The sequence below is a fragment of the Trematomus bernacchii genome, unplaced genomic scaffold, assembly GCF_902827165.1.
Source record: "Trematomus bernacchii unplaced genomic scaffold, fTreBer1.1, whole genome shotgun sequence".
Classification (NCBI taxonomy): domain Eukaryota; kingdom Metazoa; phylum Chordata; class Actinopteri; order Perciformes; family Nototheniidae; genus Trematomus; species Trematomus bernacchii.
In genome coordinates this window covers 1-17,509 of record NW_022988041.1, presented here as the reverse complement: position 1 = coordinate 17,509, position 17,509 = coordinate 1, and the positions used below count along the sequence as shown (strand labels likewise).

The 17,509-nt window shown below is 43.1% G+C and overlaps 1 protein-coding gene across 1 annotated transcript; it reads left to right on the top strand.

Annotated features, from left to right (window-relative positions):
* The first annotated feature begins 4,421 nt into the window (after positions 1 to 4,421).
* On the top strand, positions 4,422 to 16,421 carry LOC117472335 (lysine-specific demethylase 9-like). Its single transcript, XM_034117481.1, is given in 9 exon segments — positions 4,422 to 4,736; positions 7,664 to 7,799; positions 9,353 to 9,765; positions 9,767 to 9,874; positions 10,965 to 11,102; positions 13,840 to 13,982; positions 14,979 to 15,146; positions 15,247 to 15,355; positions 16,001 to 16,421. Coding segments are annotated over 9 exon segments (1,869 nt in total). The 5' UTR covers positions 4,422 to 4,433; the 3' UTR covers positions 16,352 to 16,421.
* Positions 16,422 to 17,509: the final 1,088 nt, after the last annotated feature.

Here is a 17,509-nt window from a genome sequence, read left to right as displayed (position 1 = left end):
AACAGGATTGTATGGTTAAAAATGCACAATAGGTATAACCTATTGTGCATTTTTAACCATACAATCCTGTTGTAATTTAATTATTGCACACGTGCATGTGTGTGTTCAGGTTCAAGTGTTAGTGTACATATTCTTTGTGAAAGGTCGAGTTCCCGTGGGGGGAGGGGGGCAAAGGCATGGGAGACCAGGTGCATGTTGCAAGAAAAAAAATGTGTTACAGTGGATGAAGGGGGTCGGGGTGGGGTGTCTAAAATCAAAGATTAATCTTGATTGGGCCAAATTTGACCCAGAGTCACCCACAACAATTCTGCTGAACACAACATAAGGGTTAAATGGTATAGGCATTTTTATAGGCAAAGTTTAATATAAGAAACCTTGCATTCTCCCCATATTATAGCCCAGATCAAGAAAGAATGTAATGCAGGTAATTATTGTTGGAGCAGAACACCTATTGTGGTGGCTGATAGCCACCCCCTCTGCTACGCGCCGTTCGTTGGATGAGGCTGAAATCTCTATTAAATAAAGAAAGGAATTGAAAACACCGGAATCAAAAGTTATAACAATTATCTGAGTTTACTGGTAGGAAACCAAACACATATACAAGTTATACAGAGTACTCCGGACTTCAGGTTTGTGATGCGATGCGGATAAAGGTGTCGGGACCTGCCAACTCATCAAACAAAAAGAAATTGACTTCAGGTTTGTGATGCGATGCGGACACAGATATCAGGACCAGCCAACTCACCAAACCAAAAAGCATTTTTACATACAAAAGCAACAGTATTCATATCCTTATTTTGGGGCGGAGATGTGTTGACTTTTCCCTTCCCCTTTTACTCCAAAGCGAATGAGAGAGTCCGTGAGGAGGAGCTGTGTGAGCTGCTCACATCCCCCAGGTGTCCTTACTGGCTGGATTCACTTCTGGTCGGGTTCAATAGTTCTCACCAGAACATGAGATTCCAAAGTTTCACAAGGTCAAAAGTCAATTCTTATCTCTGCCCCGATCTTCACTCCGTTACCTTCCCATGGGAGTTTTTCACATAAACTATTCCTTCTCAGACATTTAAACCTTTGTGCACATATTTAATGATGTCTTTAACGACCTTAAAAACAACATCTGTGTGTAGGGGTGAAAAGAAGAGGTGTGAGTGTGAAACAGGATCTCTGGGTCAGTGAGTTAAAAGTGAGAATATCATTTCTATATATGTGATTACCCAAAACCGTTGTGATTACCTAAAACAGTTCAAACAATACATGTTCACTAAAATACAATTCAAAATAATACATGTTTACTTCAATACAGTGTAGAATCATATCTTTTTACTTCATTATCTTATATATGCGCACATGTCTGTCTACTGGATTGCTTTTGCGCATTACCAACACAAGCAACTTGCACACGCGCACCCCACTCGTTCCCGCGTCCCACAGTCATTAGTGACGGAGCGAAAACCAATTTGTGGTACAGCCGACAGCTACACCGTGAAGCTTGCTCTGGTAAAATGGATAATAATTGTACCAAACCATTGTCGATTACAAGCGTAAAGGACTAGTATCAATAAATGGAGCAAGTTTCATGTATGTGACACTTTTATTTTGTAAGATAGCAAGGGGGGGCATATTGTGATAACCAGGCCTGTCATAAAATGCACCCCCCCCCCCCAAAAGATGTTTTTATTATTCCCACCCTCAAGCATTTTTCAGGGTATAGTTGTTAATCTTTGATTTTAGACACCCCACCCCGACCCCCTTCATCCACTGTAACACATTTTTTTTCTTGCAACATGCACCTGGTCTCCCATGCCTTTGCCCCCCTCCCCCCACGGGAACTCGACCTTTCACAAAGAATATGTACACTAACACTTGAACCTGAACACACACATGCACGTGTGCAATAATTAAATTACAACAGGATTGTATGGTTAAAAATGCACAATAGGTTATACCTATTGTGCATTTTTAACCATACAATCCTGTTGTAATTTAAAGGTTATGATGGAGTTAAAACAATATTGGATGATAGTCATTATTTTGGAGTGTTTTGGAGATGGAGATAAATCATGGGTCACCATGAACGGTAACAGCTTTCGAACACAACACAAGGGTTCAAGATGAATATGACATGTTGTTCACACTGACTTTGAATGCTTACCATGTCACTGGACTCTAATCTTCAAAATGAATGTTTATTTTATGTGTGATAATGTACACTTTTAGTATGGATAATATGTCACTTTATTTCTTTATTTCATTCACATGTATTATTAATTAGTATTACTGTGTGTATGTAAATGTGTTGGACAATTGCAGGACTAGCCCTCACTCCATATTTGTTTTATTTCTGACTCGGATGATAAACCGTACTTGTGCCCTGGATGCACATAATGCCCCGAAGGAACCATCATTAACTGTCCACTGTCATTTCAACCCATGCAACTATTGTTAGTATAGGGAATTATTAAGTGTTCAGTAAAAAAGTCAACACCTTTATGTAGTCTTTAGAGTCCCATAATTACCATATTGGTCTTGAGTAAGACATGGGTTTCCAACATAGGAAAAAACTCAGTGTTCATGAGGAAGGTTGAGGATTGCTTTTCAATATGACCGTTATTTTGCAGGTTTATCTGAAATATTTGAACGGTGCAGTTAACATTTATCATAGTTTGGTCAGATATGATTAGCTAAAAAGGGTTCAGGTGATGACAGATGATAATGAATGCCAACTAACTACTAGTTATTTTTAAACAAGTTACATTTATAATCCAGACAGACCTGCAAGCATACCCCTACTCTATGATCAGATAGTATGCCTCTCTAACTTGATGATGCATTAAATATCCCCTAACATGACTTGCATGTGCAGTTTGTATTTTCTCAACTATCAGCAACCAGGGGATAAGTAATCTAAACTCCTTAATACCTACATCAATGAGACACATAATACATGCTCTTTAATGGAAGAAAGTATTAAAATCCTCCATTGTGATGATGTATGCTGTCAAAGGTTAGTCAGCTAAATTGAACGTACCACAGGATGCTGCAAATAACTTGTGTAAATTGTGCGGTACTCTAATGGATGGTATTTATCACGTCTGACTGTGTTTACACTGATCTTTTAGTGTCTAATTAAAAGCTATGTACAGGGATACACACACACACACACACACACACACACACACACACACACGGCATATTGTGATAACCAGGCCTGTCAAAAAATGCACCCCCCCCCCCCAAAAGATGTTTCTATTATTCCCACCCTCAAGCATTTTTCAGGGTATAGTTGTAGGACTAGTATCAATAAATGGAGCAAGTTTCATGAATGTGACACTTTTATTTTGTAAAATAGCAAGGGGTGCATAACGTGGCAAAAATATGCTGACAAAGACTATGTAACATTTGTAAACATATATTTTGATTATTATATGACAAATATGTAAAATTAAACAATACATTTTAAAGCACGTGTATATAGACAGGACGTAACAATAACAAAAAAAAAAGATTTAAAAAAAAACTGAAAAGGAAGTGACGAATGAATTTCGACACCACTACCATCAAATACGGAGCGAAAAGTTTAACCACAAGAATCAAGACTATATGAGCTACCACTAAACAACTCACAGTCTGAAAATTACCATTAATAAAAACCCTGAACGTTTACTTTTCGTTTTAAACATCGTTTTAAGGTGTAAACGTGTCATTTAGAAATGCGCGTTCCCGTGACAAGGGGGGCATTTCATGACGGGGGTGCATAATTTGGCACAACACCGGCTCTTCCCCAGAGTTTGCCGCTTGGTCGTGACGCACGGCCGGACTGATCTCAGCCAATCACAGCTCTGCATGCATCCCCTGGATATTATTTTATTAACTGCTTTCATCGCGACGCGATGTTTACAGTGAGAACAGCTGTGAGGTCCGTGCAGAAAGCAGAGCAGTGTGTATAATATATATCACTCAGTATAACAGGCCTACTCTCTTTATTTACTGTAGTTTAGTAGATATCTACAAACAAAGAGTCCATATTTTCTCTCCTTAGAGAAATGAGAAAGGGCCCTGGAAGCTGCTTCACTTCCTCTGTGATCATGTTCACTTTATGAGTATACTTTTCATCACGTGTCTATATTTCAATGTTATAATAACAGTCTGTTCATATCTGTTGCATGTCTGTATTTCTGTCTCTCTGCTGCCTCTCATGGCTGTGAGGAATGTAACCATGACGTCAGCAGAGTGAGTGTGTGCAGCTCTGCACGTGCCCACCTCATTTCACTCCAACTCCCATGCTGCTTTGCGACATTTTAAACTACAAGCACCCACAGCTCCGTGTTTTACGCATGCGCATCAAACCCAAAACACTGAAAAGAACTACAACCGCACGTCACGACAACTACAACAGCTGTTGCCCATGCACAGTGCGCATCACGGTCATTTAAATGTTTTCTGTACGTGCAAAGATGGCAGCTCAGGTCGACCTGCAGAGACTGATCCGGGAGAAGACGAAGAGGAAGAGGAGGGAGGAAAGGGAGGAGGAGAGGAAGAGGACCGAGGAAAGGGAGGAGGAGAGGAAGAGGAGGGAGGAGGAGAGGAAGAGGAAGGAGCTGACAGCGGAGAAACAGGTGAGGAGAGAGAGGAAGATTCACCGGAGCCTCCCGCTGCAGGTTCCCCGCAAACAGAGCATCATCAGCGGGGAGAAGCACGTCCACCTGCCGCCCCAACACCTCCACCTGCAGCCAGAGGTGGGAAATACAAATACTTCGTTACTATACTTAAGTACATATTTCTGGTATCAGTACTTTACTCAACTACTTATTCTGACCACTTTTTACTTTTACTTCTTACATGTTGAACACAAATACCTGTACTTTCTACTTCTTACACTTTGAACACAAATACCTGTACTTTCTACTTCTTACACTTTGAACACAAATACCTGTACTTTCTACTTCTTACACTTTGAACACAAATACCTGTACTTTCTACTTCTTACATGTTGAACACAAATACCTGTACTTTCTACTTCTTACACTTTGAACACAAATACCTGTACTTTCTACTTCTTACATGTTGAACACAAATACCTGTACTTTCTACTTCTTACACTTTGAACACAAATACCTGTACTTTCTACTTCTTACACTTTGAACACAAATACCTGTACTTTCTACTTCTTACACTTTGAACACAAATACCTGTACTTTCTACTTCTTACATGTTGAACACAAATACCTGTACTTTCTACTTCTTACATGTTGAACCCAAATACCTGTACTTTCTACTTCTTACATGTTGAACACAAATACCTGTACTTTCTACTTCTTACACTTTGAACACAAATACCTGTACTTTCTACTTCTTACACTTTGAACACAAATACCTGTACTTTCTACTTCTTACACTTTGAACACAAATACCTGTACTTTCTACTTCTTACATGTTGAACACAAATACTGTACTTTCTACTTCTTACATGTTGAACCCAAATACCTGTACTTCTACTTCTTACATGTTGAACACAAATACCTGTACTTTCTACTTCTTACATGTTGAACACAAATACCTGTACTTTCTACTTCTTACATGTTGAACACAAATACCTGTACTTTCTACTTCTTACACTTTGAACACAAATACCTGTACTTTCTACTTCTTACACTTTGAACACAAATACCTGTACTTTCTACTTCTTACACTTTGAACACAAATACCTGTACTTTCTACTTCTTACATGTTGAACACAAATACCTGTACTTTCTACTTCTTACACTTTGAACACAAATACCTGTACTTTCTACTTCTTACACTTTGAACACAAATACCTGTACTTTCTACTTCTTACATGTTGAACACAAATACCTGTACTTTCTACTTCTTACACTTTGAACACAAATACCTGTACTTTCTACTTCTTACACTTTGAACACAAATACCTGTACTTTCTACTTCTTACACTTTGAACACAAATACCTGTACTTTCTACTTCTTACATGTTGAACACAAATACCTGTACTTTCTACTTCTTACATGTTGAACCCAAATACCTGTACTTTCTACTTCTTACATGTTGAACACAAATACCTGTACTTTCTACTTCTTACATGTTGAACACAAATACCTGTACTTTCTACTTCTTACATGTTGAACACAAATACCTGTACTTTCTACTTCTTACATGTTGAACACAAATACCTGTACTTTCTACTTCTTACATGTTGAACACAAATACCTGTACTTTCTACTTCTTACACTTTGAACACAAATACCTGTACTTTCTACTTCTTACATGTTGAACCCAAATACCTGTACTTTCTACTTCTTACATGTTGAACACAAATACCTGTACTTTCTACTTCTTACATGTTGAACCCAAATACCTGTACTTTCTACTTCTTACATGTTGAACCCAAATACCTGTACTTTCTACTTCTTACATGTTGAACACAAATACCTGTACTTTCTACTTCTTACATTTTGAACTCAAATACCTGTACTTTCTACTTCTTACATTTTGAACACAAATACCTGTACTTTCTACTTCTTACATGTTGAACACAAATACCTGTACTTTCTACTTCTTACACTTTGAACCCAAATACCTGTACTTTCTACTTCTTACATGTTGAACTCAAATACCTGTACTTTCTACTTCTCACATGTTGAACTCAAATACCTGTACTTTCTACTTCTCACATGTTGAACCCAAATACCTGTACTTTCTACTTCTTACATGTTGAACTCAAATACCTGTACTTTCTACTTCTCACATGTTGAACTCAAATACCTGTACTTTCTACTTCTTACATGTTGAACACAAATACCTGTACTTTCTACTTCTTACATGTTGAACCCAAATACCTGTACTTTCTACTTCTCACATGTTGAACTCAAATACCTGTACTTTCTACTTCTCACATGTTGAACACAAATACCTGTACTTTCTACTTCTCACATGTTGAACACAAATACCTGTACTTTCTACTTCTTACATGTTGAACTCAAATACCTGTACTTTCTACTTCTCACATGTTGAACTCAAATACCTGTACTTTCTACTTCTCACATGTTGAACCCAAATACCTGTACTTTCTACTTCTTACATGTTGAACTCAAATACCTGTACTTTCTACTTCTCACATGTTGAACACAAATACCTGTACTTTCTACTTCTCACATGTTGAACACAAATACCTGTACTTTCTACTTCTTACATGTTGAACACAAATACCTGTACTTTCTACTTCTCTCATTTCCCAAACAGGCTGGTTCCTTTAGTTTGAATGTGTGTCTGGTGGCGTGATCATTATTATTTAGAGTCATTGCGTGCCTATTGATTTGAACACGATCCGTGTATCCATCATTTCCTGGTCTTCTCTAAAGAAGAGGGACCAATGAAAACGTTGTCATGTTGCCGTTGTTCAGCATGGAAACATTCATTAGCTAACAATGACATTATTGTTCTATTAATATAAAGGGAGGTCAGGTACTCTTTAAAACAGCTGCTAGTTATGGGTACTTTTTACTGAAGTACATTTCAAAGTTCTTTACTTTCACTTGAGTAAAGAAGTTTAGTCAGTACTTCTACTTTCACCAGAGTATTTTTAAACACGAGTATCTGTACTTCTACTTGAGTAAAGGATGCGTGTACTTTTGCCCTCTCCTCCTGCAGCCTCCTCTTCCTCCTCCTCCTCCTCTTCCTCAGAAGAAGCACCAGGTAGAATCTCCTGCTCTGTTCAGCTTCTCTCCGCTGAGGAAGGAGAACACTGAAGCTAACGTGAAGCACGATTACATCAGGAGCAGCAAGGGTGAGTTTATTCATCTGTTCATTTATCATTATCATCGATTCCGGTTCTTATCGATTCCGGTTCTTATCGATTCCGGTTCTTATCGATTCCGGTTCTTATCGATTCCGGTTCTTATCGATTCCCCGTTTCGATTCCAAAATTGTAAAAGAAAGAGGTCAAACGTTTAGATAACAAAAATATCTTTATTCTTTTAAGCTTTAACTGACATTTTTACAAATAAGAAATATACATGCAATACAAATGTATTGCACAATAGCTGTGCTTTATGTGAACTGAGCTATGCCTGTGGCAAGCTATTAACAGGCATTACGCTGTACAGTGGAGCCTCACTTTAGAGCGTTTACCGCCATACATCTTTGGTGTTATGAAGTGACTGAGCTCGTGAACTGTCTACGGGAGGGCGGGGGGAGCCTCTCTGCGGGGCACCTGTGGACCTCTGTCGCCTGTCAGCGCAACTTACATGATGCCGTTTAAAAAAATTAAGGGCGGTGCCGGTCGTCAGCGGCCTGCTGACGACCGGCCGTTCTGTGATTCTCCAGAACACACAGATGACCAGTCCGTACCCTGTATTCAGGGTCTACCGCGTTTAGGAACCGTTAAGCAGAACCGAAATTGTGTATTTTGTATGGGTACCCGGTACCCGGCATTTTCTTATCGGTTCTCATCTGGAACCGAGTTTCGGTTCCCAACCCTACTCATTCATACAACTTTATAATATCAAGATTTAATAACTGTTGCACAATAATGTGGAAGCTTTGATCCAGACTGAAATGCTCCTTGCATCCCAGCAGCTCCGCGTGTAACATCCCAGCAGCTCCGCGTGTAACATGCCAGCAGCTCCGTGTGTAACATCACAGCAGCTCCATGTGTAACATCCCAGCAGCTCCGCGTGTAACATCCCAGCAGCTCCGCGTGTAACATCCCAGCAGCTCCGCGTGTAACATCCCAGCAGCTCCGCGTGTAACATCCCAGCAGCTCCATGTGTAACATCACAGCAGCTCCATGTGTAACATCCCAGCAGCTCCGCGTGTAACATCCCAGCAGCTCCATGTGTAACATCCCAGCAGCTCCGCGTGTAACATCCCAGCAGCTCCGCGTGTAACATCCCAGCAGCTCCATGTGTAACATCACAGCAGCTCCATGTGTAACATCCCAGCAGCTCCGCGTGTAACATCCCAGCAGCTCCATGTGTAACATCCCAGCAGCTCCGCGTGTAACATCCCAGCAGCTCCGCGTGTAACATCCCAGCAGCTCCGCGTGTAACATCCCAGCAGCTCCGCGTGTAACATCCCAGCAGCTCCGCGTGTAACATCCCAGCAGCTCCGCGTGTAACATCCCAGCAGCTCCGCGTGTAACATCCCAGCAGCTCCGCGTGTAACATCCCAGCAGCTCCGCGTGTAACATCCCAGCAGCTCCGCGTGTAACATCCCAGCAGGATCAGTGAGAGCTGCTCAAAGAGCCTTCAGCGTGATCTGATCTGTAGCTCTGTGTTCACTGAGAGGACTGATTGGAGCACAAAGGATGCTTCATTGTGCTTTGTATCTTGTTTGTAGAGCCGAGGCCTCGCAGTGAGACGCTGGAGGAGTATCTGCTGCTGAGGAAGAAGAAGAAGAAGAAGCCCCACATGCACCACAAAGCTGTGCAGACTGTGAGCCCTGACCCCCCCTCCCATCATCTCCTCCCCCTCCCGTTGAAGCTCCTCCCCTTCCTGTCGCATCAGGACATCTCAATTCGGCGCTCTCACCTAAACACCGGATCGTGGACGGGACATTTCCTGCACGAGGAGCTTCAGGCGAACGGTGGGGGGTCCGTTTTGCACGCTTACGGCGACGAGTTGTCCTTTCTCGATGCCGCGGAGATCGACGTTTTCGCCCAGGAGTTCCTAAAGCTGGCGTTCTCAGAGAAACCGCGGGGGGCGGCGCTCTACGCCCTCGCTGTGGTGCACGGTGCCGCCCACTTCCTGCCAGGACTTCCTGGACTACTTCGCCTTCAACTTCCCCAACACCCCCGTCAAGATGGAGATCCTCGGGAAGAAGGACATCGAGACGACCACCATCGCCAACTTCCACTCTCAGGTGGGCGAGGAGAAGATCACCTGTTATACAAAATCCACTTCCTCATGTCTCTTCATCATCAACATGTGTCCCCTCTTCCTCATGTCTCTTCATCATCAACATGTGTCCCCTCTTCCTCATGTCTCTTCATCATCAACATGTGTCCCCTCTTCCTCATGTCTCTTCATCATCAACATGTGTCCCCTCTTCTTCATGTCTCTTCTACATCAACATGTGTCCCCTCTTCCTTCATGTCTCTTCTACATCACCATGTGTCCCCTCTTCTTCATGTCTTTCTACATCAACATGTGTCCCCTCTTCTTCTGTCTCTTCTTCATCAACATGTGTCCCCTCTTCTTCATGTCTCTTCTTCATCAACATGTGTCCCCTCTTCTTCATGTCTCTTCTACATCAACATGTGTCCCCTCTTCATCAACATGTGTCCCCTCTTCTTCATGTCTCTTCTACATCAACATGTGTCCCCTCTTCTTCATGTCTCTTCTTCATCAACATGTGTCCCCTCTTCTTCATGTCTCTTCTTCATCAACATGTGTCCCCTCTTCTTCATGTCTCTTCTTCATCAACATGTGTCCCCTCTTCTTCATGTCTCTTCTTCATCAACATGTGTCCCCTCTTCTTCATGTCTCTTCTACATCAACATGTGTCCCCTCTTCTTCATGTCTCTTCTTCTCAACATGTGTCCCCCTCTTCTTCATGTCTCTTCTTCATCAACATGTGTCCCCTCTTCTTCATGTCTCTTCTTCATCAACATGTGTCCCCCTCTTCTTTCATGTCTCTTCTTCATCAACATGTGTCCCCTCTGTGGAAAGAGACTCTGAAAGTTTCAGGAACAAAGATTCTCTCTCTTTTGATCCATTTCTATAAAAACCTGTCTGATGAAATGAGCTGATCAGATTTTGGCCACTTTATGATGTCATAATATGTTTTGTCTTGTGTAACCATTAGCCAATCAGCAACCAAGGTAACCCCCCCCCCCTTATCACCTGAAATCTCCTCCTAGAGCACCATTGAGTTCTTTGTAACCAAATCTCTCTCAGAGGGCTTTTATATAAAACTAAATACTGGCTCTAACATGACGTACCTGTTGCAGGTGAGCAGGACGTATTGCTCGGGGACGTACCGCTCCGGCCCCATGAGGCAGATCAGTTTGGTGGGGGCCGTGGACGAGGAGGTGGGAGATTTTTTCCCAGAATTCCTGGACATGCTGGAGGAGTCGCCCTTCCTCAAGGTCAGAGCCAGATACATTGTTCCACCAACTCCTCTACTGTAAGAGCCTTAAGCTCTTGTTTTTACAATAGTTCAGACGCTGTGAGATGGAAGTGTTTAGCGATATCAAAGAAGTCATCTTTGCGACACCGATCCAGCTGCTCTAATGACGGAGAGGCTAAAAAGGACTCTAAGTGCTATAATCAGAGGAACTGTATACAATGATGACCAACTACGTACAGGTATCAAAAAACAACTTCTAGACCCAGGAATTAATAAATTAGTTTCAGGACCGGACGAGCCCCATGTGTGTTACGTCCCGGCTCGTGGAAAGTGGAAAGTAACATAGAACCAGTTGGAAATTGGAAAATTGGAAGTTGTTTATTGAGCTCTATAAAATTGGCAACGCGCAGCCATAATCAAAACAAGAAGGCCACGAAGGCTTAAAGGGGACCTCTCATGCAAAATGCACTTGTGTACGTCTTTTCTACATGAATATGTGTCCCCGGTGTTCCAGGGAACTCACCAAGTGTCAGAAACACAACCCTCTCTATTTTCCTCCATACCCAAATCTCTAAAAAAGGGGCTGCAACGGATCTGATAAAAACTGATCCAGATTTGAACACTGTCCTGACGTCAGGACGGTGGCGCTACGGCTATTGGGCCAACTCCACCAATCAGGAGGAGACAGCCACGGACATTGCCGTTCGAAAGCGCTGGAGACGCTGTAGTACATATGCCAGGCCTGTAGATGGTGCTGTTCTCACAGAATCAGCCCTTGCTAAAACAGAGCTATAAATGGTCAAATTGAGCAAAATTAGGCATGGCTAAAATGCATGATCTGTTTGGTATTTTGAAAAAAAAAAAAGTATAAATATTCCTTATATAGGTATGGTCCTACACTATATTATTCAAATATAGCATGATAGGTCCACTTTAACTAAACAACAAAAGGAACTAAGGAAGACTCTTTGAATAAGAGTTTGAACAAGTTAGTACACAAAATATACAAAATAACTAAAAACAAAAGAAAACCTCACTTCTAAAGTGGGAAAAATAATTGGGCGGGAGAGGGAGTACCGAGAGACGTCTGCCACAGATGCAGACCTCTCCCGACTAACTGCGGTGCACACGGTCTTGTAGTTGTGTGGGAGGTGTGTGCGGGGACTGGAGAGTCGGGCCGGCTCCAATCCAGATCTTCGGTCACGCCTAGAGGAGTTCTTTGAACACACATTGAAAAGGAGATGTTTCTGTTACTTTCATTGTAATGGTATACATGTCTGAACTTCCTGTTTTATATAGACTTTGCGCTATCAGCAGGAAGTTACTGTTCCCAAAGCAAAGACGGAGAAAAAGAACGGAGATAAAGTACAGACATTAACGGAGATATCTACATTTAAATACGGCGATATCAAAAGATAAAGTTCACATTAAAGTGTTAGCAAGAGGCTCAAGGTCAGTGTGAACATGTGCTTTGAGTCTCAATTCGTTTATATACTGTATCATAACTAACTATTTGAAGTTCACTTGTTGAATGGTATTCTAAAGTAATGCTCATATGGATGTAGCTTAAATGCATTGGTTGTTTTGTGTCTGCGTAGCTCTCACGTTGGTTTTTGGAGGTTTCAATAAATTAGAAAACATCAGTCAGGTGTACGACCGTCTTTCGGAGGGATACGCTACGGTTTACATCAGGAAAAATCTAAACCTAGCGTCCGTGTATCGACACAATATCGCCGCGCAAAGTATCGCGATACTGTGCTGTATCGATTATATCCCCCACCCCTACTGAATATACAGCATGTTTCCCACTAAAGGCCCCTACACACCAGGCAGTCACCAGAGAACTCGCCGACATCGACATCGACAGTTCCATCGACGAGTTCTCCTGCGTCTTGGCCGTGTGTCGCACTGGAACACACCGCAAAGACTTCAGCCGAGCACGTACGAACTGCGCATGCGTGAGTGGCAATAACTCTCCTTACCAGCAGGCGGCGGTAGTGTGTATTCGTCATTCAAAAGAGGCAACAACCGGAAGACAGAGAAGAAGAACAGACTGATATACACAAACAAATAGCGTGTGCGTTCCATTTTCACTCTCGTCCATCGAAAACATGTTTTAGAATATAAAAATACATGAATGATGAAATGAGCACATAAAGTGCAGACATACTATCAAATCACAGTTAATAGACCTGCATCTGATGATCGCAGTGTTCTGGCGGGTGTGTCGTTTATTGAGTCAGCAATGTAGTAATGGCCACTTCTTGCTAAATTTACGATGAGATGAAAAACCGGACTTGACCAAACAAATCACGGAGCTCTCAGCAGAGGACAGCCGGGGACGCTCCCGCCGATATCAGAGATGTCCCTGCTATGTGTGGGAGGTAAGAGAGGACATTTAAGGGCTATGTTTGATGTCTTTAAGTATCACCTGCTGGGGTTTAGCTGCTGTCCTGTGCCTTAAATCGTTTGTTTACGTCCCTCACTTCCGTTTCGCTTCTCATTTGCTAGCTGAACAGCTGATCAGAGTGGTTTCTTGGCCCGATAGCTTGTGTCGACCGTGAAAGGCCAAATAAGGCGTGTCACGGCCGAGGGTTCGGGACACACCAAATTGACTTTGGGCGACAAGGAACCCGTTGTCGCCAAACAACGCAAGACGGCCAATATTGGCCTGGTGTGTAGGGGCCTTAAGAAGTACCACCCTGTAACGTCTGTGTAATCTGTGGTCTTCCCCTCCGCCCCCCCCCCCCCCCCAGATGACCCTCCCCTGGGGGAGTCTCTCCTCGCTGAAGCTCTCCTGCCGATCGCAGAGCGACGACGGGCCGATTCTGTGGGTGAGACCCGGGGAGCAGATGGTGCCGACAGCTGATCTGCAGAAGTCTCCGTTCAAGAGGCGCAGGTACCAGTCCAGCAGTTGAGTTGATCTGTGTGTAGTGTCGTGGACAGTCCCCACTGACCAACTGAACAGTAACGGCCCGTCCACACAGCAGCGTTAAAAAAATCTTGGAGGTGGGCGTATCTGAAGCTTGGGTATTTTTTGCGAGCAAGGCACCAACAACCAATCACATGAATCTCCCGCCCCCGACATACGAAGCAAAAAGCCCGAAGTAAACTGGATATAAACTCCCCAAACAGGCGAAAACCTACCACTGTCTCTGCCACCCTCCCTCCATGCCTGGCTCCTCCGGTTTGTATCCCGGTAGGTAAATAGGGACTGGTCATAAAGCACCGGGTGATTCCCTACCGCTAATTTCTCCTCCATGTTTTGGAATATGAGGAAATGACCTGCGGTATGTCTCTCCCAGCATACACGCCGTTTGATTGGCTAGCACTTGAACTGTCAGATTTGCATACACGGGATTTGATTGGCTGACGCTTCCACCTCAGCTTCAAAAGTTGAACATTGCTCAACTTTGAATCCTGAAAATCCTGAAAATCTCCGCTCTGCTTCCCACAATGCAGTTCGGCGAAAAGTGAGGCAAAGTAACGTCACCCCATTCAAAGTGAATGGGCAGAAGCCTTCCTAGATTTTTTTTAACGCTGCTGTGTGGACGGTCCGTAAGTGCAGCAGCTTTAGCCGACATGGCTCATGACCAGCTGTTGTCCAGATGGTAATAGACACCTTTTTAAAATCACATCAACAGCATTAGTTACAAAGAAAGGATGAAAGACGAGTAGATGGAGGCGAGAGGATAGGATGTTCCTCAGTGAGCTGTGACGGTGCTATATGCATGTCTTTGAGTTGAGTGGGAATACAGTATTCAAAGAGTCTCCACAGCCGAAAACACAAAAACCTGATATTGTGTATATTGTGTGCATTAATTACAGTACAGTATGTACAGAGAGGGGGGGGTCACTGAATCATCTCCTCTCCTCCCCCACATGTTTGCTGCAGGTCCATGAACGAGATAAAGAACCTGCACTACCTCCCTCGAGCCAGCGAGCCCCGAGAGGTTCTGTACGAGGACCGGACCAAAGCCCACGCTGACCACGTGGGTCAGAGCTTCGACTGGAAGAGCACCGCCGCCGTGGGACTGCTGAAGGCCGTGAGCTTCAGAGAGGGGTGAGCTTCAGAGAGAGAGAGAGAGATGTGTGCCGTGTGCCACCCGTTATTTACGTTATTACTGTTAAAGACCCTAATAAAGCGTGTGTGTGTGTTACAGGAACAACGGTCCCCGGGTCACCAAAGACGTGGTGTGTTTTCAGGCTGGAGATTTTAACGAGGTGGTGCAGCGGCTGCAGCTCGACCTCTACGAGCCCCCGGTGTCCCAGGTCAGGAGATTCAAATGATGAGTTACACATACTGATAACACGTTTAGTATGGGTAACATGTCATCTTTAAAGGTGTCCTATCATGCTATCTTTAGGCATATATTATAGGTCTCAGATATATACACATGTCTCTGAAGTGTTCTGCTCCAAACCCCAAACAGATCCTTGTAGCCTCATCCCCCTCTATTCCAGCTGTTACTAAAGGTGTGTGTGTGGTGTGTGTGTGTGTGTGTGTGTGTGTGTTGTTGTGTGTGGTGTGTGGTGTGGTGTGTGTGTGGTGTGGTGTGTGGTGTGTGTGTGTGTGTGGTGTGTGTGTTGTGTGTGTGTGTGTGTGGTGTGTGTGTGTGTGTGTGTGTGTGTGTGTGGTGTGTGTGTGTGTGTGTGTGTGGTGTGTGTGTAGTGTGGTGTTGTGTGTGTGTGTGTGTGGTGTGTGTGTGTGTGTGTGTGTGTGTGGTGTGGTGTTGTGTGTGTGTGTGTGTGTGTGTGTTGTGTGTGGTTGGTGTTTGTGTGTGTGTGTGTGTGTGTAATGAGCTGTGAAGTCTCTCTCTTATAAATATCACCCGTTATTTACGTTATTACCCGGCTATTATATATATAACTCGAACCCTGGTAACATGTAATCGTTAAAACTGTGTGTGTGTGCAGTGTGTGCAGTGGGTGGACGACGCTAAGTTGAACCAGCTGCGCAGGGAGGGGGTTCGATACGTTCGAACGCAGCTCTGCCACGACGACATCTACTTCATTCCCAGGAACGTGATCCACCAGTTCAAGACGGTGTCGGCCGTCTGCAGCCTGGCCTGGCACATCCGCCTCAAACAGTACCAGTCCTGCGGGGCGGAGACACATCCTGACCCCCCCACTGGACACTACTCTGTCCCTAATCTGCCCGACGACAGCCTCACCCCCTGCGGAGACAGCAAGACTTTCCCATTAGTCTGCAGAGATGTTAAAGTACACATCCTTTACTCAAGTAGAAGTACAGATACTCATGTTTAAAAATACTCTGGTAAAGTAGAAGTACTGACTAAACTTCTTTACTCAAGTAAAGTAAAGAGGGCTTTGAAATGTACTTAAAGGTAGGGTAGGTAAGTTTGAGAAACCGGCTCGAGATCGCTAGAATTTGAAAATACACAACCGGAGAAAATCTGCCACTTCCTCACAGAGCCCCTCCTCAACACACACGAACGCGCACATGACCAATGAGGGCACGAGATAAGTTTGTGCACAGATGGAAGGCTGACAGGCTGGTAGGCCATCCAGTTATTTTAGCCGGGCCGGCTCAGATGATTGGTCGTGCTGCTTTTTACAGTACTACGGCTTCCACAGATGATATTTTTTATGGATTTTTTGTCAAAGCACTTCAGATATTCATTGCTATCGGGATGTTAAGAGCATTCCATGGAATATAACAACAAGTGTATCTCGAGCCGGTTTCTCAAACTTACCTACCCCACCTTTAAGTAAAAAGTACCCATAACTAGCAGCTGTTTTAAAGAGTACCTGACCTCCCTTTATATTAATAGAACAATAATGTCATTGTTAGCTAATGAATGTTTCCATGCTGAACAACGGCAACATGACAACGTTTTCATTGGTCCCTCTTCTTTAGAGAAGACCAGGAAATGATGGATACACGGATCGTGTTCAAATCAATAGGCACGCAATGACTCTAATAATAATGATCACGCCACCAAAACACACTTCAAACTAAAGGAACCAGCCTGTTTGGGAAATGTAAGAAGTAGAAAGTACAGGTATTTGTTCAACATGTAAGAAGTAGAAAGTACAGGTATTTGTGTTCAACATGTAAGAAGTAGAAAGTACAGGTATTTGTGTTCAACATGTAAGAAGTAGAAAGTACAGGTATTTGGGTTCAACATGTAAGAAGTAGAAAGTACAGTATTTGTGTTCAACATGTAAGAAGTAGAAAGTACAGGTATTGTGTTCAACATGTAAGAAGTAGAAAGTACAGGTATTTGTGTTCAAAATGTAAGAAGTAGAAAGTACAGGTATTTGGGTTCAACATGTAAGAAGTAGAAAGTACAGGTATTTGTGTTCAAAATGTAAGAAGTAGAAAGTAACGGATTTGTGTTCAACATGTAAGAAGTAGAAAGTACAGGTATTTGTGTTCAATGTAAGAAGTAGAAAGTACAG